The sequence below is a fragment of the Heptranchias perlo genome, chromosome 1 (assembly GCF_035084215.1).
Source record: "Heptranchias perlo isolate sHepPer1 chromosome 1, sHepPer1.hap1, whole genome shotgun sequence".
In the NCBI taxonomy this organism is placed as follows: domain Eukaryota; kingdom Metazoa; phylum Chordata; class Chondrichthyes; order Hexanchiformes; family Hexanchidae; genus Heptranchias; species Heptranchias perlo.
The window spans coordinates 102021465-102046611 of record NC_090325.1 but is presented as its reverse complement, the minus strand read 5'-3'; the positions used below and the strand labels follow the sequence as shown (position 1 = coordinate 102046611).

The 25147-nt window shown below is 44.0% G+C and overlaps 1 protein-coding gene and 1 pseudogene across 1 annotated transcript in view; both read right to left on the bottom strand.

Annotated features, from left to right (window-relative positions):
- Positions 1-25147, bottom strand: part of LOC137335469 (protein sel-1 homolog 3-like) — a 67787-nt gene that overhangs the window by 16448 nt on the left and 26192 nt on the right. The window contains exons 10-13 of the mRNA XM_068000844.1: positions 16629-16808; positions 8381-8500; positions 3439-3579; positions 736-798 (exon numbers count right to left, since the gene is read on the bottom strand). Of these exons, the coding sequence (XP_067856945.1) occupies positions 736-798; positions 3439-3579; positions 8381-8500; positions 16629-16808 (504 nt within the window). The remainder of the gene's footprint in view (positions 1-735; positions 799-3438; positions 3580-8380; positions 8501-16628; positions 16809-25147) is intronic.
- On the bottom strand, positions 23165-23835 carry LOC137335376 (DNA polymerase epsilon subunit 3 pseudogene; annotated as a pseudogene).

Genomic DNA, 25147 nt, shown 5'->3' with positions numbered 1-25147 from the left:
TTAGGACAGTGGCACAGCGGGCTTGGAACACAACCCTTCCCTCTTCACAACGTGGTTTCAATTCAAAAGCAGATGGATTGGATGAAAGTCTCTTCTCTTCTATGTCCATGAAGGATCCAAAATTAAACTAATCCAGCCAATCCTAGAGCACACCAACAGCATAAAAGATGCAGTAGCCCAGCACTAATTTGGCACCCTTACATAGACGTACTGTCTGTTCTCATGGCCTGAGATATGGAAAATGGCAGAGATCTGGAAAGAGAAGACTAAGAGGAGACCTGATAGAGATCATTAAAAATATGAAGGGGTTCGATGGAGTGGATGTGCAGAAACTGTTTCCACTTGAGGATTGAGTCCAGAACAGCGGAGCATAAATACAAGGTAGCCACTAACAGACATAATGAAGAATTTCTTTACACAGAGTGGTGAGATTGTGGAACTCGCTGCCACACAGAGTGGTTGAAGCAGAAAGCATTGACACATTTAAGGGGAGGCTTGATGCATTCATGAGAGAAGGGAATAGAATGATACAGGGACAGGGTGGGAAGAGGTAATTAGAGTGGGGGGGAGGCTTGTGTGGAGTATAAATACTGGCATAGATCAGTTCAGCCAAATGGCCTGTTTCTGTGCTGTAGGAATGCATGATTCTCACATTTTGTCTTTCAGTGCAAAATTCACATAGATAAACAAAAAAGCTAAACACATACAAGTAGTTACATTGTGTAAATATCTTACCTTGGAAGCGGCTTCATTCATTAGTCTTAAGCCTAACTTTGTATCTTTTTTCACTCCGCGGCCCTAAAAGTAGATTTAAAACACAGCAGAGTTAATGTAATTGTCTAAATTTAAGGGTTAATTCAGCGCTCCGGCACTCCCAGTAGGGAGGTTTGCTCGAAGGAGGCACAGTTTAGGGCTATAACACTGCAGGCCCCATTCTTACACCCATACTGTGGAGCTGTAGCCCCATGTCCTTTCAGCGACTGGGAGCACTGAATTTACCATTTAGTTTTGTTTGTACATTTACAAAAATAGAAACATTTTCAAGTAACCCCAATCACATAGGATTGTGAATGAGTAAATTTAAGTAACCACCATTTTGTTACTTCTACTCAGCAATTACCACCATGAAATGGTCATTGTGAAGCATTACATAGAAATATAGAACATAGAAAAATAGAAGCAGGAGTAGGCCATTCAGCCCTTCGAGCCTGCTCCACCATTCAATATGATCATGGCTGATCCTCTATCTTAATACCATATTCCTGCTCTCTCCCCCTATTCCTTGATGCCTTTTTTGTCTAGAAATCTATCTATCTCCTTCTTAAATATATTCAGTGACTTCAGAGATGAGATCCAAGCCATTTGGAGAAGTGTTTTGGTTTCAGTCTATGAAAATAATTATGAAACATAATTAGTAGAATAAAGCAATACAACAAAAGATATTGCACGTCACAATAAAATGTGCAATCCTTTCCAAGAATAGTTAAAATTCTCTAACACTAGCTCAGCATATCCCATTCTATAACTACAGACATGTACTAAACCATGGGCATTTCACCTTCACACTGTCTCCTAGATGAAAGGTAACAGCGGGGAAAATGTATTACTTACAAAATGAAGAGAATAAACTATAGGAAAAAAATTATATATAATAGGTGAAGATGACTGAAGATGAGATTCAATTCTCATCACTCCAATGTATAGATGTTGAACAAGTTTAGCTCCAACTTTTAGCTAACAAAATAACTTCAGTCCTCAGATCAGTTTCACACCATACCAGAGGCAATAGGAAAGGTATGCAAAGCCAACAATGGCCAAACTTATTATGTACTTTGCAGGGCTCAAGGGGGAAAGGGAGGATAATACATCAGTTGCATTAATCTGTAGACTGACCTGACACTAAGTTAGAAGAAACAGTAAGTTGTGTAGATGGGAGCAGGACATTATTAAGGGACATAAACAGACTAAGAGCGGGCAAAAATATAGCAAATGGGAGTTTAATGCGGGGAGTGTGAGGTAATTCACTTTGGATCAAAGAAAGACAAACTGAAATATTTTCTTTATAGTGAGAGACTAGGAGTTGTGGAGGAGTAAAGGGATTTAGGTGTCCAGGCACATAAATCACTAAAAGCTCGTGCACAGATACAAAAAGTAATCAAGAAGGCTAATGGAATGTTGGCCTTTTCTCAAGGTTGCTGGAATACAAAAGCGGGGGAATAATGATTCAGTTTTATCGAGCCTTGGTCAGACCCTATCTGGAGTACCGTGTTCAGTTTTGGGCACCGCACTGTAAGAAGGATATATTGGCCGTGTAGTGCAGATTTACCAAAATGATACCGGGGCTTGAAGGGTTAAATTATGAGGCCAGGCTGCATAAACTTGGCTTGTATTCCTTTGAGTTTAGAAGGTTGAGGGGTGATCTAATTGAGGTGTTTAAAATGTTAAAAGGATTTGATAGAGAAGATACAGTGAAACTATTTCCTCTGGTGGAAAAATCCAGAACAACGGGGCACATTCCGAGCCATTTGATGAGGCAGTGGGCAAAGTCAAATAACTTTTCTTAAGGAAGTGAGGGAAGATTGGAGAGGTGAATCAGCTTGTTCTGCCCTCTCAAAAAACACCCGTTGAGAGATCTTGAACTGGCTGTTAGCTCAGTTGGAGGTAGCTTTGTGATATGGCAATCCCCAACAGGGGGAACGGAATGCTTACAGAATGGGGGGGGGGGAGGGGCTGGGGAAGGGGAGGAGGGAGAACAAAGAACAAAACCAAGAAACAAAATAAATTGCAGTTAATTTTGAATAGACACTAGCCTACTGTCACATTATGGGATTTCCACCATGGGGGTGGGGGGGGGGGGAAGAAAGGAGAAGAGCTTAGTGTAACAGATGTTAAGAATGCTACTATTGAACTAAACATAGCTTTCAAGGGGTTAAATTCACAGGATGGCATTGCCGGGAGATGTAGATTGGTATTCAGATGGGGTGTTTGAACCAACATGCTGAAGATGATGAAAGGTTGTTTTAACATTCTGGTGATCGTTCACACTTATTGCTGTTTGCTGGCATATTGTTTATTTTGTATTTTTACATAAGGGTATTGTAAGGATTGAATTAACTGAGTCCAGTTACAATTACTGTTCTCTATATTCACTTTGCTGCAAAATAAAGCAGGGTTCATATCTGGCCTCATCTCACTAAGAGTTTGTTCAGTCTGTCTTTGGTGAGATTGAAGCAGTACACATGTGAAAGACATGAATATGTGGCTCAGTTCAAGAGGGAGTACTATTGTTACACCCACGGGTCATGGTATTGTACAATCAGATGCAGGAAGTGCGGGTCAACTCCGGGCAAAGTAAAATGCTCAAATCACTAATGGGAGCAGCTGAATCCAATGAACCAGAGAAGGTATCTACAGTGGATCCGAATTTGTAACACCTACCTGGAGAAGAAAAATTCCATACTCATACAACGATAGTGGGTCTCCTGTCTCTACTGCACTTCTAGAATACCATTTCAATGCTGCATTCACATCACGTGTTACACCCTGTTGTCCCCAGTAAAGCATTCTTGCAAGTTTTTGCTGCAAGAATTAATAACATTTTATTTGGTTATAATAGAATGACTAAACCAGATCAAAGCTTCAATTCATTTAAATTTTATCAAAATATAGTTACTATTTTTCTAAATGTATTCAATGAGATAAAGTACAATTTGTTGGCTGTAGTTGAGCAACACAAACTCAGATTTACTTCCAATATTCAATTTATTCAGAATGTACTTTATTTTGGAAAGTCATCCATTATTTGTACAAATCCTTTCTTCTTCATCTGCATCATCAACACCTTGCATTTATACAGCAATCTTAATGTAGAAAAACATCCCAAGGTGTTTCAGAGAGGCGTAATCCAAAAGAAAATGGGCACCAAACCAAAGGAAATATTAGGAGAAGTGACCAAAAGCTCGGTCAAAGAGGTGGTTTCAAGGAAGCTCTTATAAAGGAGGAGAGAAAGAAGGAAAGATGGAGAGGCAAATGGGGTTTAGGGAGGGAATTCTACAGCATGGAGCCCAAGTGGCTGAAAGTATGGCTGCTAATAGTGGGGCAAAAGGAGGGGTGATGCATATGAGGCTTGAGTTGGAGAGTTCAGAGGAGACGGCAAGGCTGGCGAAGACTACAGATAGACCATGCAGGAATTTAACATGAGGGTGAGTATTTTAAATTTGAGGCATTGGTGGACAGGAAGCCAATGTAGGTGAGCAAGGACAGAATTCATGGGTTAGCCGATTTGGTGCAGGATAAGATATTAACAACAGAGTTTTGGATAAGCTGAAGTTTTACAAGGGCGGGGGATGGGAAACCAGCTAGGAGAGCAATGGAACAGTCGAGTCTGAAGGTGACAAAAACATGGATGAGGGTTTCAGCAGTAGATGGGCTGAGGTAGGGGCAGAGATAGGTGATATTATGAACATTTAAGTAGGCAGTCTTTGTGATGGAGAGGATATGTGGTTGGAAGTTCAGCTCAAGATCAAATAGGACGCCGAGGTTGGGAACAGTCTGGTTCAGCTTGAGACAGTGGCCGGGGAGTGAAGATGGAATTTGTAGCAAGGGTATAGAGTTCATGGCAGGGTTGAAGACGATGGCTTTGGTCTTCCCAAGGTTTAACTGGAGAAAATTGCAGCTCATCCAAGATTGAATGTTGGAAAAGCAGTTTGATGACACAGGCAGTGCAGGAGTCAACAGAGGGGGTAGATGGTTGGAGCTAGGCGTTAGCTATCTCTGCCCCGTACCTCAGTCCATCTATCGCTGAAATCCTCATCCATGTTTTTGTCACCTTCAGACTCGACTGTTCCATTGCTCCCCCATCCGGTTTCCCATCCCCCACCCTTTGTAAAACTTCAGCTCATCCAAAACTCTGCTGTTAATATCCTATCCTGCACCAAATCCGGTTAGAGATAGGTGTTGTGAGCTTGCATATGGAAGCTGAACTCATGTCTTTGATGACATCACCAAGGAGCAGTATGCAGATGAGGAAGGTGGCCAAGTTTAGATACTTGAGGTATTCGAGGTAACGGTGCAGGGGTGGGAAGAGAAGCCATCACTGAAGATGCTCTGGCTACGATTGGATAGGAAAGAGTGGAACCAGGCAAAGGCAGTCCCACTGCGCTGAACAATGGAGGAGACTTGAAAGGAGGATGGTGTTGTCAAACACGTCAAAGGCTGCAGAGAGATCAAGGAGATATAACGCATGTCATTTGTCACTTCGGTCAGGGGCATTTCATTGCTGTGGCGGGGCGAAAATTTGATTGGGGAAATTCAAACAGGGAGGCTCAAAAGATGAGCACAGATTTAGGAAACGACAACACGTTTGAGAACGGGGGGAATTCGGTATCGTTATCCAGCATGCTTTGGGAAATAGGCTAACAAGGGCTGCAAAGGCTCATGGGTGTGCTTATTACTTAAAGCTGCAAATTTGCAGTTTCCAAGGGATATGTTATCAGTTTCAAATTTCAAGATCTGCTAAAAAGACAGCCTTGTGTATTGTCTAGGGAATGAGATCATACTCCAGACCCAGCACATATCCAGATAAAGAGTTAAAAACAATATCCCTATGAAAGAATGATGGTGCCATGCAAGCACACTATAGGAGTGAAGGGGGCGTGGGGATTGGAACACATACCCAATATAAGAACAGCCATAGACTCCAGTTAGTCAGAATTCTCAAGGCAATCCGTGACATGGGTGTTGAAAAGAGGAAGACTGATCATCTTCTTCGATTAGGGTTGTATTATTTTAAACCTATCTTTGTCTTATATTGTTGCTATTAATTGTAGTAATATTCATGCTTAGGCAATGTAATTGCCTTATGTCATAGCTATTAATTGTAGCTGCTTTTATGTTTAAATAGGTGAATAAAACACTCTCTTTCAAGTTCAGTTGCCCAGACTAGTTTATTTAAAGGTTACAGAGGGGATAAGTAAGATTAGCTATACTCAATGTTCAAGGGCTTGAGAAAAAAGGGAGGTTGGAGAAGGGGTGGTAGTCTGCAAGGACAGAGGGGTCAATGGCAGTTTTTAAAGGGAGGGGGAACAATACCAGAGGAAAGAAAACCACTTATAATGTCAGCTAGCATGGCGCACAGAGCGGGAAGTTTGATCGTCATCAGTTTAGTGGGAATGGGAGCAGGAGGCGGATCTCATGGACAAGATGAGCCCAGAGTGGGCAAGAGGGATAATAGGAGAGAATCTAGAGAAAGACATTGGTTCGGGGCTAGAGGAGGGGAGAGGAGGCATGGCTAGGTGGGCAAGGAGAAGTGAGGGGAAGCAACAGAGGCAGGTGACCGGATGTGAATACGAGGAGAGATTATGTGGGGAAGGAGGTTAATGGGCAGTGAATTCAGAGGAGAGAGGTCAAGGGGAGCTGAGATAGAGATTAAAATCACTGAGGATGAGGAGCTGTTCAATGCAAAAGCTGAAGGAGGAAAGAAGGAAGGATATCTCGGGCAGAACTGAAGGTGGAGGTAGACAACAAGAATTTTAAAGGAGAGGCGCTTGAAGAAGGAGAAGTCAGCAAAGGAGTAGGGGGAAGAGACCCAGATGTGATTGGGTCACACGGGTCACACTGCCATTGCAGGGGGGTTTAATGCAATCATCCACAATAAGACTGTGGATAGCAAGGGCCTTGTTCTTGAGTGAATGAAGGAAATGCAGAGTGAGGGGGTGATTGTTGAGTCCAAGGCAGTAGAGGTGGGTGAGTAAAGTGGGGTGGGAAGGAGGTTGGCAAGATTAGCCCCTATCGGGTGCACTGGACATGAAGGATGGATAGAGGGGCAAATGGGGCAGTTGGGATGGTTGCTCGTAAGGAGGCAGCGACGGGTACCTCAATGGGCCCTTCAGGCAATGCCGAGAAAGGCACTGACAGTAGCAGTGGGCTTAAAACATGGGATGCGGCAAGACAGCAGAGGAGTAGTGATGGGTTCTGGTAGGGTTTGGGGGGAGATGGGGAAAGCATCTGATAGGTGGCAGAAAGGGGAGGAGGCATGAGAGAAAGGCCAAGATAAGGGGTCGGCCATTTAGGACCAAGATCAGGAAAAATTTCTTCACTCAGGAGGGTTGCGAATCTTTGGAATTCTCGACACAGAGGGCTATGGATGCTCAGTCATTGAGTATATTCAAGACTGAGATCGATAGATTTTTGAACACTATGGGAATCAAATGATATGGGGAAAGGGCGGGAAAAATGGAGTCGAGATAGAAGATCAGCCATGATCTTATTGAATGGCGGAGCAAGTTCGAGGGGCAGTACGGCCTACTCCTGCTCTTATTTCTCATGTTCGTATAAGGAAGAAAGAAGTAATGGATTTGGGTCCAGATTAGCAGCCAAAATATGAACACAAATGGCTGCAGAGTGAATTCAGGTTACATATGTATGCCACAGATTTGGAGAAACACATCGAATATTAAATCCCAGTGGCTTTAGAGCTACCAAATTATAACATTTCAGTATACTGGTTCACCAAATTAACTGGTATAGCTGATGGAAAGGAAACTGAATGTGCAAACAAAGGCATGGCTGTAAGGGCGATCTCAAACCCATTGGTTTAGTGGGTGTTTCCAGTCCTAATTTTAACAATTTGATTGATCATTTATGTGAAGAAAATGGCTGCTGGGCCTATCTAATGGAGAGCTCCTCTCCTTTCCCCCCGCCCCCACCCCTACCCAGCAACAAGCAAATTAATGCAACTCCCAACATTAGCTGCAAGGAGGTACATCATCCCTTCCCCCCTCCCCCCCCCCAATCCCCACTGTGGCAAAATGCAAATCTCCTTTGGACCACATGTCAGTCAGAATGGGTAATCCATGGGCTCTACCTGCAGCTCAGAAATGATCAAACAGACTGAAGCCCCTTCATGGAGACTGATGCAATACAACCCCAACTACAAATACTCAGCCAAAATTAGGAAAAGTAATCTAGTTTGCAAAGCCCCACAGAGGGTAATGACTCCAGCTTACGCAGCCACAATGCCAGTGGTTTGACTTTTTTTTTTAAATTCCCCCTCTTAAAGAATAGAAACCATTCCTTGCCCAAAAGGGAATGCCAAGAACTTGCTCCATGCCTCTGCCTACACTGAGAAAATACTCCGATTCTGCCCAGTACTACTTCTTAACAAATCACCAAGGTAGGCAACTCAACACATGGCAAGTGCAGGCACAAACCCACCTCCCATCACTCCTTAACTATACCAAAGTAGTGCAACATTACACCACTGGTGGAGTCCTATGTTTTTATCAAAATAGCAGCAACAGATATGGTGACCTCAGGTGATTTACCAAGACATGTGAATGGATGAAATAAAGTAAAATATTAAAGAATGTGCAATATCTACCTGAGCAAATGCATCACCATGTTTTGCCCGATATCTGAGCCACAAAAAGAGGTCATCATTTTCTTTAGTTTGACTTTGCAAAGCTAAATCATCCATTAGCCTTATAGGTTCAACAAAAGCCTGAAAAAGTTGCAAATTATTATTACAGGATTTTTTAAGACAGTCATGACAAAATATTTTGTAAGAATTTGTAAAACATGACCAAAAATCCAAATTTTGACATAAACTAAAATTATGGAAGACAAACATTACGTAAAATCACAAACCACAAAACTAAAATCATGCTATTAAAGAAACACTCATGCTTCACTGATGATTACGTTTGTCCAGTGAGCAGCTGCACCACATAGACCAGTAGGATCCCAGCTTCCGTCCTTGATCTGTGCTGAATTAACTGATCATGTGATAGGGTTGGAATCAGCACTCCTGGAACACATAGGAGAAAGAAAAAAGGGTTCCTACTTCAGATCCTTATTCAGCGACCCTTGCTGGAAGTGGGTGCCTAAATGTCAGATGAGGATAAGATCTGACTCACATGTGAAAACCCACAATTAACATTCACTGTTTCGGCTTTCACATAAATAATGGCCACAAAGCATGATGCAAGAGGGTGACTGGGACCTGTTGAACCATACACCAGCGAGGAGTCGTTGATTTGAGGGTAGAAAAATAAAACACACTGTAACAATTATAGTTTTGATAAATAATGTATGAAAATTATAAAAACATCTTAATTTGCACAGTGAGTTCATCCAACCTAGTGTCCATTGTATTGGGAAAAATATAGGTTGAACTTCTTGGCATTTTGAAAAATGCACAATGCTTTTCTAAGTGGTTTCCTCATCAATCTAAATGTTTTACCATATTTTCAGCTACAATATATGTTTTAATTTTTTTGGTACTAAGGGTGATTTTATTTTTATTCTGAACTTACATAGAATCATAGAAAGGCTACAGCACGGAAGGAGGCCATTCGGCCCATCGTGTCCGCACCGGCTCTATGCAAGAGCAATCCAGCTAGTCCCACTCCCCTGCCCTATCCCCATAGCCCTGCAAATGTTTTCTTTTCAAGTACTTATCCAGCTCCCTTTTGAAGGCCATGATTGAATCTGCCTCCACCACTCTCCCAGGGCAGTGCATTCCAGATCCTAACCACTCGTTTTTCCTCGTATCACCTTTGGTTCTTTTGCCAATCACCTTAAATCTATGTCCTCTGGCTCTTGACCCTTCCGCCAGCGTGAACGGTTTCTCTCTATCTACTCTATCTCGACCCTTCATGATTTTGAATACTTCTATCAAATCTCCTCGCAACCATCTGTTCCAAGGAGAACAACCCCCAGCTTCTCCAGTCTATCCACGTAATGAAAGTCCTTCATCCCTGGAATCATTCTAGTAAATCTCTTCAGCACCCTCTCAAAGGCTTTCACATCTTTCCTAAAGTGCAGTGCCCAGAACTGGACACAATACTCCAGGTGTTGCTGAACCCGTGTTTTATAAAGGTTCACCATGACTTCCATACTTTTGTATTCTATGCCTCTATTTATAAAGCCCAGGATCCCATATGCTTTTTTAAACCGCTTTCTCAACCTGCCCTGCCACCTTCAACGATTTGTGCACATATACCCACAGATCTCTCTGTTCCTATACCCCTTTTAGAATTGTGCCCTCTATGAATTATATATTAAATTAGAGGAATAATGTTGTTTTGTTCACAGTTTTGTTATCTTTCTGTAGATCATTATGCCACCACTGTAAAATATTAAGACAATGATCATCGGTCTGACCATATCATTCTTGGAAATACTGCTCGTTTTCGGTACATGTCCTAGCAGAGACCTGAGCAACTAATAGTTCTACCAATACAGTACCAGATGGTTCAGTGAAAACATCACCTCCCTCCAGACATGTTGAGCTGACTGTTTTTATTAACAAGCTGTCCCATCACTGACAGCAGCTCTCTTACTTTGGCTGCACAAAAGCAATGAAGGGAGTTTTGAAAAATACTATAGACAGCTCAACATGGTACGTTCCTTCAAAATGCAGCAATATGTGGTGTATGAAAGATATAATATTTGACCAGGCAGCCTAGAGGCCTGTGTTCCATAGAATGATCCACTTCTCAGACTAGAGTTGGTTAATCACCATGTTTGACAGAGATGGTGTGTTCTCAAACAGATTATCTTTTTGTTGGAGTTATGGAACTACTCCTTAGTCACTTGTGAGCTGGCCGATAGATTTGGAGCCAGACCAAAATGCACTGGTGTTGGATTAACACAACAAATAGCTGATTCTATAAGAATCAAGACTGTTTCAGCAGGAGCACCATCTGCTGGTGCAGTATTAAATACTATGCACCAGGAACGCATGCAGTTCAATCACCAAATGATGGAGCATCTTCTAACAATCTTCTTCATTATCGAAGAGATATTCGAATATGCAATTTAATTAGCACCAGACTCCACTCCGTGGCCAACAAGATGAAGCGTAGCAGGGGCTCAGTTCACCTCAAAACACTCCAAAAACCTACACTCAGAGTCTAGGGAACTGCTGCTCAGATAACCTCTCTAGCTGCTTGCTTTACACAGGTGATGAGTGTCTCTAATTGTTAAGAGACTGAATTTTTAAGTTTTTGCACATTTCTGGAGTGGGACTAAAAGTAAAATACTTTAAATTATTTGCATTTTTAGGACTTTTTTCCAAATGTTATTAATCTGTTCCCTGAGAATTGCAACATTCGATTCACTGTGTTGAATGGTTTAATGTTGGTGGGAGGAGGAGATAAGCATCACCCAGGAGGAATCTCAGTATCATAGAAAGACAGAAATAATTCTCAAGTGTCTACGCTGTGGGATTCTACATAGGTATTGTCAATGCCAATTTGATCTGATGACATTAGGGGCCAGAATTTGCTGTCAAAATAACAGTGAGGCTAATGGTGCTCACTGTTATTTATGCATAAATGGTACAGCAATTTCAGGCAAGGAGCAGATGCATGGTTAAATGCGAATATCCAAAGGTTACTGTCCGAGTTGACCCACTCCACTGTCTGCCTCGCCATTGAATGTCATGAAGTTGCTGTATTTGTGCAGTAGATACGAACTAAACTCGCCGCAGATATTTAGTAGCGCAAATACCCTTTTAATGATGTGATAAGTGTTAATCACTGCCAATCAAGCTCTCTGGCACCGAAAATTAACTATTACAAGTCTGGAGTCTCATTCCTTTAGGTTTTGAATTTGAGGGAGATTTTAAATGTCACATTTTAAATTTAAATTTCTTTTTCTTACTTTTCCTGTGTCTCTTTTTTCTTTCTCTTAATCCAATCTTTCTTTCCCTCTCTTTAGTTTTCTTTCTGTGCCTGATTCACCCACTTTAATTCATCCTCCCTCCTGTGTTTATTTCCCAATCCTTAAATCTGATTGGTTAAGGAGATAACCTGTTGCATGCTCTGTTCATTCAGGTCCTAGATACCCTGTTTCCCTCGCTGCTCTGATATCAGCTCACACTCCCAGCAACTTTGTGGGCAAAAGGTTTTGAGCTGAAGGGTGCAGGGGCAAGTCTAACTAACGGCAAATGTCCTGCTACAGCAAATTTTGGCACAAGGCTTTTTTTTTGGTTGCGCTTGCGAATGTTTATCAAGTCACACAAGAGAGCCACTGTTATCTTTTGCCACCCGAAAATAGAATGGCTCTCTCCATATAACACTCAATCTGGCAGCCAGGTCTAGAATTGAAAAAAACTTACTTGGGTCTGAGTGAGACACAACTCTGTGGGTTGGGCAAGGATTTGGATTATTTTTGGCTTTGGCTTCAGAAGCAAAATGGGGGTCCAGGCTCAGGTGATTCAAACTATTGTAAAAGTCTCGAAACCAGTAGGAAACACGTACCTCATTCAGTTAAAAACAAACTAATGATATTGCATACATGCAAATTTACATACAAATTCAATGTTGGCTCATCAAACACACCGGACACACAACAACCATCCTCAACTCGGACAATTTCCTCTGACACATAGGTCCTTCTCCAAATAGGTCACCACTATCACAAAAGATCAATAAATTAATTGGAAGAAGCAGTGCTGTGACTGTGGCTTCAGGTGCCGATTATTGAGATATTTTAACAAAACCTAATAAAAAGCACAAATTTATTTCAATAAATGTTTTATAATGACATAAATGAACACAGTGGGCAGAATTTTAACTGTGAAACACAGGTGGGTTGGGGGTGGGGGGTGCATTGAAAATTGCAACAATTTCAGACTCACCGCCAACCTGCCCATTTCCGGTTTTCACCAGGCCAGGACGAGAGACGGGCAACCAGCCCGCTCCCAGGAGGCAGGTTGGTCACTAAAACCTTTCAAGGAGGCTGCGGGCCTCCATTTTGAAAGGCTTTGGATTTTAGCTTCTGGGGGCTGGGATTCCCGGACCTTCTCCTTCACACCACGTGAGAAAACAAAAGAACATAAGAGATACGAGCAGGAGTAGGCCATTTGGCCCTTCGAGCCTGCTCCGCCATTCAACGTGATCATGGCTGATCTGATTCTGGCCTCAGCTTCACTTTCCCGCCTGTATCCTTTGACTCCCTTGCTAATCAAAAATTTGTTTAACTCAGCCTTGAATAGATTCAATGACTCAGCCTCCACAGCTTTTTGGGGCAAAGAATTCCAAAGGTTCACAATCCTCAGAAGAAATTGCTCCTCATCTCCACCTTAAATGGGCGACCCCTTATTCTGAGACTATCCCCCTAGTTCGAGATTCCCCTATGGGGAGAAACATCCTCTCAGCATTTACCCTGTCAAGCCCCCTCAGAATCTTACATGTTTCAATAAAATCTCCTCTCATTCTTCTAAACTCCAGTGAGTATAGACCCAACCTGCTCAATCTTTCCTCATAAGAAAACCCTTCCATACCCGGAATCAACCTAGTGAACCTTCTCTGCTCTGCCTCCAACGCAAGTATATCCTTCCTTAAATAAGGGCACCAGAACTGTACGCAGTACTCCAGGTGTGGTCTCACCAGCACCCTGTACAGTTGTAGCAAGACTTCTCGGCTTTTATACTCCATTCCCCCTTGACAAAAAGGCCAATATTCCATTTGCCTTCCCAATTACCTGCTGTACCTGTATGCTATTTTTTTGTGTTTCATGTATGAGGACACCCAAATCCCTCTGTACCGCAGCATTCTGTAGTCTTTCTTCATTTATACAATATTTAGCTTTTTTATTCTTCCGACCAAAGTGGATGACTTCACATTATACTCCATTGGCCAAATTTTTGCCCACTCGCTTAACCTATCTATATCCCTTTGCAGACACTTTTATCCTCTTCACAACTCACTTTTCCACCTATTTTTTTACCATCAGCAAATTTGCCCATAGTACACTCGCTTCCTTCATCCAAGTCATTGATATAGATTGTAAATAGTTGAGGCCCCAGCACCAATCCCGCCGGCACCCACTAGTTACAGATTGCCATCCTGAAAATGACCCCTTTATCCTGATTCTCTGTTTTCTGTTAGTTAGCCAATCCTCTATCCATGCTAATATATTAACCCCAACACCATGAGCTCTTACCTTGTGCAGTAACCTTTTATGGTGGCACCTTATCGAATGCCTTTTGGAAATCCAAATACACTACATCTACTGGTTCCCCTTTATCCACCCTGCTCGTTACTTCCTCAAAATAAATGTGTCAAACACGATTTCCCTTTCATAAAACCATGTTGACTCCCCTTGATTTTATTTCGAGTCTCTAAATGTCCTGCTACTACTTCCTTAATAATTGATTCCAGCATTTTCCCAATGACAGAAGTTAGGCTAATTGGCCTATAGTTACCTGCTTTCTGTCTCCATCCTTTCTTGAATAGGGGCATTACATTTGTGGTTTTCCAATCTGCTGGGACCTTTCCAGAATCTAGTGAATTTTGGAAGATGACAACCAATACATCCACTATCTCTGCAGCCACTTCTTTTAAGACCCTTGGATGCAAGCCATTGGGCCCAGGGGACTTGTCAGCCTTTAGACCCCATTAGTTTGCCGAGTACTTTTTCCTCTAATGATAGTGATTGTTTTCAGATCCTCCCTCCCCTTTGCCCCTTATTGGTATGCTTTTAGTGTTTTATACTGTGAAGATAGATACAAAATATCTGTTCAATTCCTCTGCCATTTCCTTGTTTTCCATTATTATTTCCTGAGTCGCATCCTCTAAGGGACCTATACATACATTAGATACTCTCTTCCTTTTTATATATTTGTAAAAGCTCTTACTGTCAGTTTTTATACTTCTTGCTAGTTTACGCTCAATCTATTTTCTCCCTCTATTATTTTTTTAGTCCTCCTTTGCTGGTTTCCAAAGTTTTCCCAATCTTCGGGCTTGCCAGTAATCTTTGCCACATTGTATGCCTTTTCTTTTAACTTGATACCATCCTTAACTTCCTTAGTTAGCCATGGTTGGTACACCCTTCTCGTGGAGTCTTTCCTCCTTACTGGGATATATTTTTGTTGAGAGTCATAAAATATCTTTTTAAATGTCTGCCACTCCTTTCCGACAGTCATACCTTCTAATCTGTTTTCCCAGTCCACTTTAGCCAACTCTGTCCTCATGCCATTGTAATTGTCCTTATTTAGGTTTAATACAGTAGTTTCAGATCCAAGATCCTTACTCTCAAACTGGATGTGAAATTCTATCATATTATGATCACTGTTTCCTAAGGGATCCTTTACTTTGAGGTCATTAATTAATCCTGTCTCATTACTCATTACCAGCTCAAAAATGGCCTGTTCCCTGATTGGCTCCACAACGTATTGTTCTAAGAAACAGTCCCGAATACACTCTATGAACTCTTCCTCAGGGCTACATTTGACAATTTGATTTGTCAATCAAATGAAAGTTAAAATCGCCCATGGTTATTGCATTACCTTTTTTACAAGCCCCCATTATTTCTTGATTTATATTTTGAGGAGGCGAGAAGGCCTGAAACTGCACGCAAGTGCCTTTCTGGAACAGCTTGTGGCCTGGAGAAGCAGGTGTGCTCCCCCCAGGCCCAACAAGCCTACCTACAGTGACCCACTCAATGATCACGCAACCACCCCCCCTGCCCCAGTGACTGACCCCCGATCCCTCCCCCCATGACTGACTCCTCCGATGACTGACCTTTCCCCCGCCCCCGGTGACTCCCATGCACATCAGTGTCCCCATGCCAACCCCGCCCCCCCAATCCTTACAACCTAAGACTTACCTGAAGACTTACCTTTTCACATCCTCTTCCTTGCTCTGTTCCCATCTGACTGAGGCCAGCCTGTCAATCAGGTTGGCCTGTCAGACGGCAAACCGACAAAAAAAGAAAAGACGTCCTTATGTCATAATCGTAAGGATGTCTGGGAAAGCCATATTTCCGGGTATCCCGTCCAATATTTGACCCCCCACCCCACCCCCTTCCCGGCTCCGAGTCAAAATCCTGGCCAGTGTTTACAAGTATTAGCTTGTATTAACGAAAGATCTTTATAGATTCAGGTGGGACATTGATTCTCCCACACCACACCAGCCATCCACTAACTGCCATTATGACAGGCAATTTATAACTATATACACAGCACACCACTCTGCATGTGCATATATATATATATTTTTTAAAGTTACGCACTGATGTTTCAAATTTAACGTAAGTATTCAAAAGGAATGCATAAATGGTTGAACTTGGTCCATCTTCAATTCAGTTATATATATCCTTTCTTAAGACACAAATCCATGGCCTTCTGGACTTTAATGCTTAAAATAACATGCACCCAATTATTTCAATTGTTGAACAGAGCTTCAACATCAGCCCCCTTCTAAAACAAAAACACACAGTATGATTAATTTTGCTTTTTAAGAAAAATGTGTTACACACTGAGCTCTGACAATAACATTGGGGAATCTGGTTTCGAGAGGTCATCAATCCAAAACCACAACAGACATATAACAGGTGACTTCAGACAGGCCAGTAATCTAGCCATGTCAGCTTTGTGTCTTAATTTAGCAGCCTCAGTCAGGGTCACTACTTCCATCTAAACAGGACCCTCGAAAATATTCTGCTTAAAAACAAAATAAATCAACAACAAAAAATCTTATAATTATTCTTAATTCTTTATAACTGATTTTTAAAAGGAGCCCTGATGATGAGACTTCCTCTCAAATTAAATTAAGTGCTGTCATTTCATTTTCAGCTACGTATTTTCTTGTAGGTCTATTCGAGTCCATTACACTTACCTGTTCTCCATCGAATACATGCCGATCTTTTACAGTCTGTTGTGCAATGTTTATGTAGTAACCATATGATATATCGTAGTCCAAGAGGTAACCATCAATACCTTGATAATGCTTATATCCAAGATGCATTAAGGCAAGTCTGTCATTTCCTTGTGCAGCAACCAGACTGTATAACAAGCCCTGATGAAATATTAATGGGATTTTAGTTTTAAAAAAAGGCATAGTTATAAAAATTTACTTTAAGAAGCTGCATTTTGTAGTTGTGTTTTCAGTTGTAAGTTTAATAATAAAGAAAGCAAGACATTAGGGAATTGATTCCTAGGGCTCGAATTTAGCAGGCCTGCGGGTTCCCAGCGGGTGGTCCTCCGGGAGCGTGGTCAACACGCTCGGCGAAATTAGTGGGTTGCCCACGCGATCGTAGCAGGCAACCCACTAATAGGAATCAATTACCTGCTCCTCCGGGGTCCACGGCGCTGGCCTGCGCGTCGGTCGGGCTGCGCATGCGCAGTACGATCTGTCAGCTGGAGGCTCTCTAGTTAAAGGGGCAGTCCTCCACTGACAGATGCTGCAACCAATGGAACAAATTGCAGCATGGAGCAGCCCAGGGGGAAGGCTGCTCCCAGTTTAATGATGCCTCACCCCAGGTATCATCAGATGGGGTGAGGAGGAGGGGGAGGACACAGATCTTCCCCCTGGCGGGCGGGAGGAAGCGGCCTGCCTCTGCCACCAAGAAGGCCTGGCTCGAGGTGGCAGAGGGGGTCACCTGCGCCACCAACATATGGCCCACCTGCATACAGTGCAGGAGGCGCTGCAATGACCGCAGTAGGTCAGCCGCAGTGAGAACATGAAGTCTTTCCCCTACACTCCGTCTGCCACAACACTGCCCCCACCCCACATCTCCTTCGGCACCGCCAACACTATTCTGTCACATCACCCTTCATACCCACTCAAACCCCATCCTCATCTTACCTCCACCTACTCACCTCGCCAGTACTCATCCTGCCACTAACACGCAACCCAATCCTCATACAATCTCATTGCTCCATCCCATACTCACCCTCCCGTGCATCTCCCTCACGGCCAGCCTCACTCAACCTGCCACCACCTGTGCTGCAGCCACAGGGCATGCATCACATATGTGCAGTAGGCAGCGTAAGGCAAACGTGTCGTCAGCATGAAGGGGGTGCACAAGGGTGTCTGACGGTTTGTCATGGGTGTTACCTATATTGAATTTCAGAGCAACAAACAGCACACATTATATTGACACCACCACTGCCATGTCTCCGCGAATCCTATCCGTTGTGTCCAATAATGGCCGCTCCTGGGTATCACTATGAGGACCCACCACTGATGCCACCCATCGTGTTACTGCAGAGTAGGTGCAGGTGTATTTGCAGGGCTCGTCCGCGCAGACGACTGAGAGACATCGGCGGTGCAGCCGGCTGCACCCTGGAAGGATGCGGAGGAGAAGGTGTGGAGGGCAGTGGTGACTTTGACAGCGACAGGTAAGCAGTTGGTGCTGGGGCCAGCCAGGAGCAGCTCGGCATGAAAGAGGCTGCAGATCTCCACGACTACATGTCGAGCGAATCTGCGCCTCCCTGTGCACTGCTGCTCGGAGAGGTCCGGGGAGCTGCGCCTCGGTCTGTGGACCCTGTGGCGAGGGTAGTGCCCTCTGCGATGAGTCTCTCTCTGCGGTAGCCCTCCCTCCTGCTGTGCAGGTGGGCGTGCAACAACACCGTGTTGGGGGGATCCACGTCTCTGCGGCGGACGGCGTGGACTGCGAGGCTGCTGGGGCTGGTCATGCTCTTCGTCCTCCGAGGGTGTCCACACACCACCCATCTGGCAGGTGTTGGTCTGAGGGGTTGTGCAGGGTAGGTGGGTGGTTCCTCGGACTGGGGCTGCGGTTTCGTGTCGGTCTGTCCTCTGGCTTGGCGGGGGGTGGTGGAGGGCAGGGGTTGCCCTATGTGACGCGGTGGCCTCCTGCGTGGGTGAGGGCTCTCCCCCATGGAGCGCACCTTGGCACCTGCCACAGGCTGCTGGCTGCAACACGCTTGGTTGAGGAGGGACTGTTTCCCCCAGTGTGGGAAACTCACTGCCTTGAACCAAAAATCCCACACTTCCTCTTTTGACAGCTGCTTCAGCTCATTAACTGACCACAACGAGCAAGTTAAGTACTCTCAAGTGGAACCCCGCTGGCTTTAATTGCCTGCGGGATTCCCACCAGCAGGGCTTGCGCGCGCAGCCCCGCACGTCAGCGCGGTACCCGGAAGTGGCCGGGATTTCGTCGCGATCCGGTCACGTGACCGGATATCAGGATTTTCGGGGCCACCCCGCTGGGAACCCGCCGGAAACACGATCCCAAAATCGAGCCCCTAGTCTTTGTCAATCATTACAAACCCACCTACAAAGTATCTAACTCAGTTGGATAAACACAAAAGTGATCCTAATTGGCTTGCAACTTAAAAAGAAAGGTATATTCATCAATTAAAATCTTGTCAAATAATATCTGGCAGGGCGAGTAAAATAAATCAATAAGCTTCTTTATTTCACAGTAACGGCAGTCACGATTGGACTCACTTAATTCACTCAATACAACTTATCTTCACATAATAAAACAAAGGGTAGACAAGGATAGTGCAGTAGATGTAATATGTTTGGATTTTCAAAAAGACTTCGACAAGGTACCACATAGTAGACTCATGAATAAGGTCAGAGCACATGGAGTCAAGGGACAAGTAGCAGAATGGATAGCAAGTTGGCTACAAAACAGAAAACCGAGAGTAGAGGTTAAAGGTAGTTACTCTGACTGGCACAGGATGGGAAGTGGTGTTCCACAAGTATCGGTGCTGGGACCCCTGTTGTTCACCATTTATATTAACGATTTGGACTTGGGAATCAGAAGTACCATTTCAAAATTTGTGGACGACACCAAATTGTGGGGTAATAGTTAATACCCAGGAGGACTAAAATAAAATACAGGAAGACATTAACAAACTTGCAGAATGGGCATGTAATTGGCAAATGAATTTCAAATAGATAAGTGTTAGGTGGTACATTTTGGTAGGTAGAATAAGGAGGCCACGTACTCCTTAAAAAAATGAATCTAAACGGGATAGAGGAGCAGAAGGATCTGGGGGTACAGAGCCGCGGCTCGAACCAAGCTGTTCCAGTACAGCTACAACACTGGCATCTACCTCAATGTGGAAAATTGCCCAGGTATGTCCTGTCCACAAAAGCAGGACAGATCCAATCCAGCCAATTACCGCCCCATCAGTCTGCTCTCTATCATCAGCAAAGTGATGGAAGGTGTCAACAACAGTGCTATCAAGCGGCACTTACTCACCAATGCTCAGTTTGGGTTCCGCCAGGACCACTCGGCTCCAGACTTCATTACAGCCTTGGTCCAAACATGAACAAAAGTGCTGAATTCCAGAGGTGAGGTGAGAGTGACTGTCCTTGACATCAAGGCAGCATTTGACAGAGTGTGGCACCAATGAGCCCTAGTAAAATTGAAGTCAATGGGAATCAGGGGGGAAAACTCTCCAGTGGCTGGAGTCATAACTAGCACAAAGGAAGATGGTAGTGGTTGTTGGAGGCCAATCATCTCAGCCCCAGGGCATTGCTGCAGGAATTCCTCAGGGCAGTGTCCTAGGCCCAACCATCTTCAACTGCTTCATCAATGACCTTCCCTCCATCATAAGGTCAGAAATGGGGATGTTCACTGTTGATTGCACAGTGTTCAGTTCCATTCGCAACCCCTCAGATAATGAAGCAGTCCGTGCCCGCATGCAGCAAAACCTGGACAACATCCAGGCTTGGGCTGATAAGTGGCAAGTGACATTCGTGCCAGACAAGTACCAGGCAATGACCATCTCCAACAAGAGAGTGTCTAACCACCTCCCCTTGACATTCAACGGCATTACCATCGTCGAATCCCCCACCATCAACATCCTGGGGGTCACCACTGATCAGAAACTTAACTGGACCAGCCACATTAATACTGTGGCTACAAGAGCAGGTCACAGGCTGGGTATTCTGCGGCGAGTGACTCACCTCCTGACTCCCCAAAGCCTTTCCATCATCTACAAGGCACAAGTCAGGAGTGTGATGGAATACTCTTCACTTGCCTGGATGAGTGCAGCTTAACAACCCTCAAGAAGCTCGACACCATCCAGGACTAAGCAGCCCGCTTGATTGGCACCCCATCCACCACCCTAAACATTCACTCCCTTCACCACCGACGCACCGTGGCTGCAGTGTGTATCATCCACAGGATGTGCTGCAGCAACTCGCCAATGCTTCTTTGACAGCATCTCCCAAACCCGCAACCTCTACCACCTAGAAGGACAAGGGCAGCAGGCGCATGGGAACACCACCACCTGCACGTTCCCCTCCAAGTCACACACCATCACGACTTGGAAATATATCGCCGTTCCTTCATTGTCGCTGGGTCAAAATCCTGGAACTCCCTACCTAACAGCACTGTGGGAGAACCTTCACCACACGGACTGCAGCGGTGGTTCAAGAAGGTGGCTCACCACCACCTTCTCCAGGGCAATGAGGGATGGGCAATTAATGCTGGCCTTGCCAGCGATGCCCACCTCCCACGAATGAATAAAAAAAATACACAAATCACTAAAAGTAGCGACGCAGGTTAATAAGGCCATTAAAAAAAAACAAACAAGACACGGGATCATTTCTCGAGGGATAGAATTGAAAAGCGGGGAAGTTATGTTAAACTTGTATAGAAACTTGGTTAGACCACACTTGGAGTACTGTGAACAGATCTGGTCTCCATAGTATTAAAAGGATATAGAGGCAATGGAGAAGATGCGAAAAAGATTTACTAGGATAATACAAGAACGGAGAGGTTACGCCTATCAGGAAAGATTGAGCAGGTTGGGATTCTTTTCTCTAGAAAAGAGAGGACTGAGGGGTGACCTGATAGAAGTCTTTCAGATCATGAAAGGGATTGATCGGGTTGATGTGAAGATGTTTCCATTTGTGGGGGAGACCAGAACTAGGGGCTAAAAATATAAAGATAGTCACTAATATATCCAATAGGGAATTCAGGAGAAACTTCTTTACCAGAGAGTGGTTGGAATGTGGAATTCGCTATCACAAGGAGTAGTTAAGGCGACTAGCATAGATGCATTTAAGGGGAAGATGATAAACACATGAGGGAGAAAGGAATAGAAGGCTTTGTTGATGGGGTAATATGAAGGGTGGGGAGAGGCTTGCATGGAGCATAAACATCGGCATAGACCTGCTGGGCCGAATGGCCTGTTTCTGTGCTGTGTACTCTGTAAAATAAACACACCACACTTCCCTTTAATTTGAGCGGATCGCCTTACTTTATCTAAGCAGAATAATTTCTGACTATTCTCTCCTGCACTTTAACCTTCTCATGACCCTTTGCTGCCTTACTGCCTCCCAGCATTCAGTTTCAAAAACCTCTGCTTGACTCTCGAGTCTGTGTTTTACCTCTCACTGTTCACAACCAAAACGCTAAGGCCTCCCAGGCCCAGAACCAGCAAATCCAACACATTGGTGTTTATTGATAAACTGTAAATAGCTTGTCTTGGCTATAAGAAATCATCATTAAAGCTGGCTCATTAGCATCTTCACTGCCTATAATCTTAGACCTCTTTTTAAAAAAAAAATTACATGAATATACTGTGCTTCAAAACATAACATTTAAAAAGGAATCTTTTTCCAAATCCTCTCTGTGGACAAATGATCAAAAGATCCTGAAAGTGGGCGTTAGACAGACTCTGTATCTTGCCCTCTTTCATACATTGCCAGTGATTTCATGCAGCACATACTGTGAAGCACTCAACAGTATATAGTTAGTCAGGCATTCACATATCTTAGCGGTGCCATCAAGCCTGCTGTCTCAATTAGTGGCTCCATGCGTACCAATCATGAGATTTGTTCACTTCTGTCTGCAGATGCAGATTTGTGGGTACTTGGCTGATGCAGGGGCATCTCTCGTACCATCTTTGGCATTTCTCTCTAAGTCATCCTCTTCAGATAGGAGGATAGAATGTCCTATGTAACATGCAAAATACACAGAGTTTTCTGCAACAATACGAAATTCTCACACCATAATTGGAATATTGCAATACTAAACAGTATGAATGAAGTTGCACTTTTGTCATGGGCCGCAGTACATTTAGTTATTCTCTAAATAATTTCTGAATTGTAGTCTTATGTTTTAATTTGGAAAAGAATATTTACTGAAGGCTGCCAAGGATTCATTTTACTTCGTCACAGATTGATCTTAAATACATCCTCTTAGGAAATCCATTAGAAGGTAATAAAGCCACAGTGCCTTCTGTAATTTGCTGTGTGCAAGGAAGACATTTCTGTTGACAAAATATTCAGGCGATTCCTGGTGTTAAGAGAAATTTAATTTTTTTTCCCTTTTGAATGAATTATTCAAAAATTCAATTTTACAAAAAGATAACTCGACTGATTAACAAAATAGAAAAGGTTTCAATTTCACCCAACTATACAAAAACAGAGAGGGAGCAGCTCCACCACTACCTCCTTAGTGCTTCCAACTCAATGGTACAAAGCCCTTAAACAGAGCTGCCGAAGTGTACTGGGATAATCCTTGTGATCACTGCTAATCGCCAGACACTGCATCGTTCTCACTCCCTCTAGTCCCGTGTAGAGTATTCACAGGCATATCAGTTTTCCACATCCTCTTCCTCGTTTTCTATCTCCTTTTGATCATCATCTTCCATCATTTTGACCTCTTCTGTATCTTCCTTTCTCTTGTCATGTTCCTCACACTCAGGCTTCTTATCCTCCTTCTGTTCTGAAGCTTCTTTCTTTCCTCTCTGCTCTCGCTTGTAAGCTTCCAGTGTATCTTTCAGTGGGGTAATGAAGCGATCAAATTCCATCTCTTCCATTGCCATAAGCACATCAGAGGCACTCAGTGTCTTCCGCTTGCTCTTCATTGCAAAGTTATTTGCGCAGGAGGTTGCATAAAGAACAAAGACACTAACTGCTAGGGATAATGCGCTGCAGGCTTCCTTTAACACAGTCACTCCATCTGGAAGCACCTCTTTGATAATCCTGATAACAACTGCATTCGGCAAGTTTAAATCCTCTGGTCTCTCGGCCATCTTTCTCACCTGGCTGCTCGCTCGCTTTAATATCTAACGCGACTATATAATGTAGACCATGAAAAGCTGTTTCACCCTGTCCAGAACAATAGAACCAGAGAACACGGCATGCACTTGAAGGAGAGTAAATTCAAAAATAATCTGTGGAAACATTGGCCCTGATATATACGGGGAGGTGGGGAGGGAATGGGGGAGTGCGATTGCTTGGGGGGGGGCGGGGGGAGGAGAATCCGGGAATGCGGAGTTCCTGCCGAATTTAACGGTGGGACCTCATTATCATTTTTTTATTCCGTTTCCCGCCCGGCAACCAGCCAGATTGACAGGCTGGAAAGCCCGAGGTAGAAGGCCGCAGCCGGGGACTGTTGGGACCAGTCCCCGACAACCGGGAAAGATCGTGGAGCAGAAAGTGGGGGTCAGACCGACAATCAGGAGGGAGGGAAAGATCGCGGAGCAGAAGGAAGGAGAAAAGGGGAGGGGGGTTGGCAAATCGAGGGGCAGAAGGTTCTGGATCGCGGATTTTGTTGGGGGGGGGGGGGGGGGCGGCCAATCGCGGAAGAAAGAAGAGGCTGCAATCGGCAGAAGGTTTGCTTAAGGGGCCAGGGGAAGCACACCTGCTCCTCCTGGCTCACAAGCAGTACTATAAAAAGCACTTAGCTGCTTTATCCGGCTGCTCCCGTCCCCTTTAGCTGCCGGGTTTCCGGAGCCCTGGGAATCCACAGCCGTAAAAATGGCAGCAGGCTCGTGCGTGGCAGGTTGGAGTGGCATTTCACAATTTCTCATTTTTAAACCCCGGCCCTCTCTTGCCTGTCATGGCAGGGGTTAATATTGACCCCAATATTTCAGTGAGTGAGTGGTCAATTTATGGAACAGGCTTCCTAGGGGAAGCAGATAGTATTGATTCATCCAAATGCAAATTAGATGGATTTCTTTCAAAAAGTAATATTTTGGGTTATAGTATATGAATAATTTGAGACATGACGTGGTAAGTGTAGCGTGCTTGAGAGGAAAAAGGTAACTTTGGACCTATGGTTCCCAAACCTCTCCACCACTGAGGTTTTCCTCAATCCCTTTCTGGGTCTGTTGTCGCCTAATTGATAGAGATTGATTGGTATGATTGGTAAACAACTCCATCATCGTTGTATTATGGGACTACCAGGATGGTAGAAGGCGAACTAGATGGACCTTGGTCTTTTTCATCTAGCAATTCCTATGTTCTTTGCTGGAGTACAGACCGTGGGAGACAGATCAAATCCACCTCGACTTTACAACAAGTCAAGGTGGATTTGGTCTGTCTGCCACCATCAAACAGTTATTAAATGATTTTGGTCCTATTGTTGAAGACATTCAAAACAAACTCACAACAGCCCTGTTCTAATTGCTTAA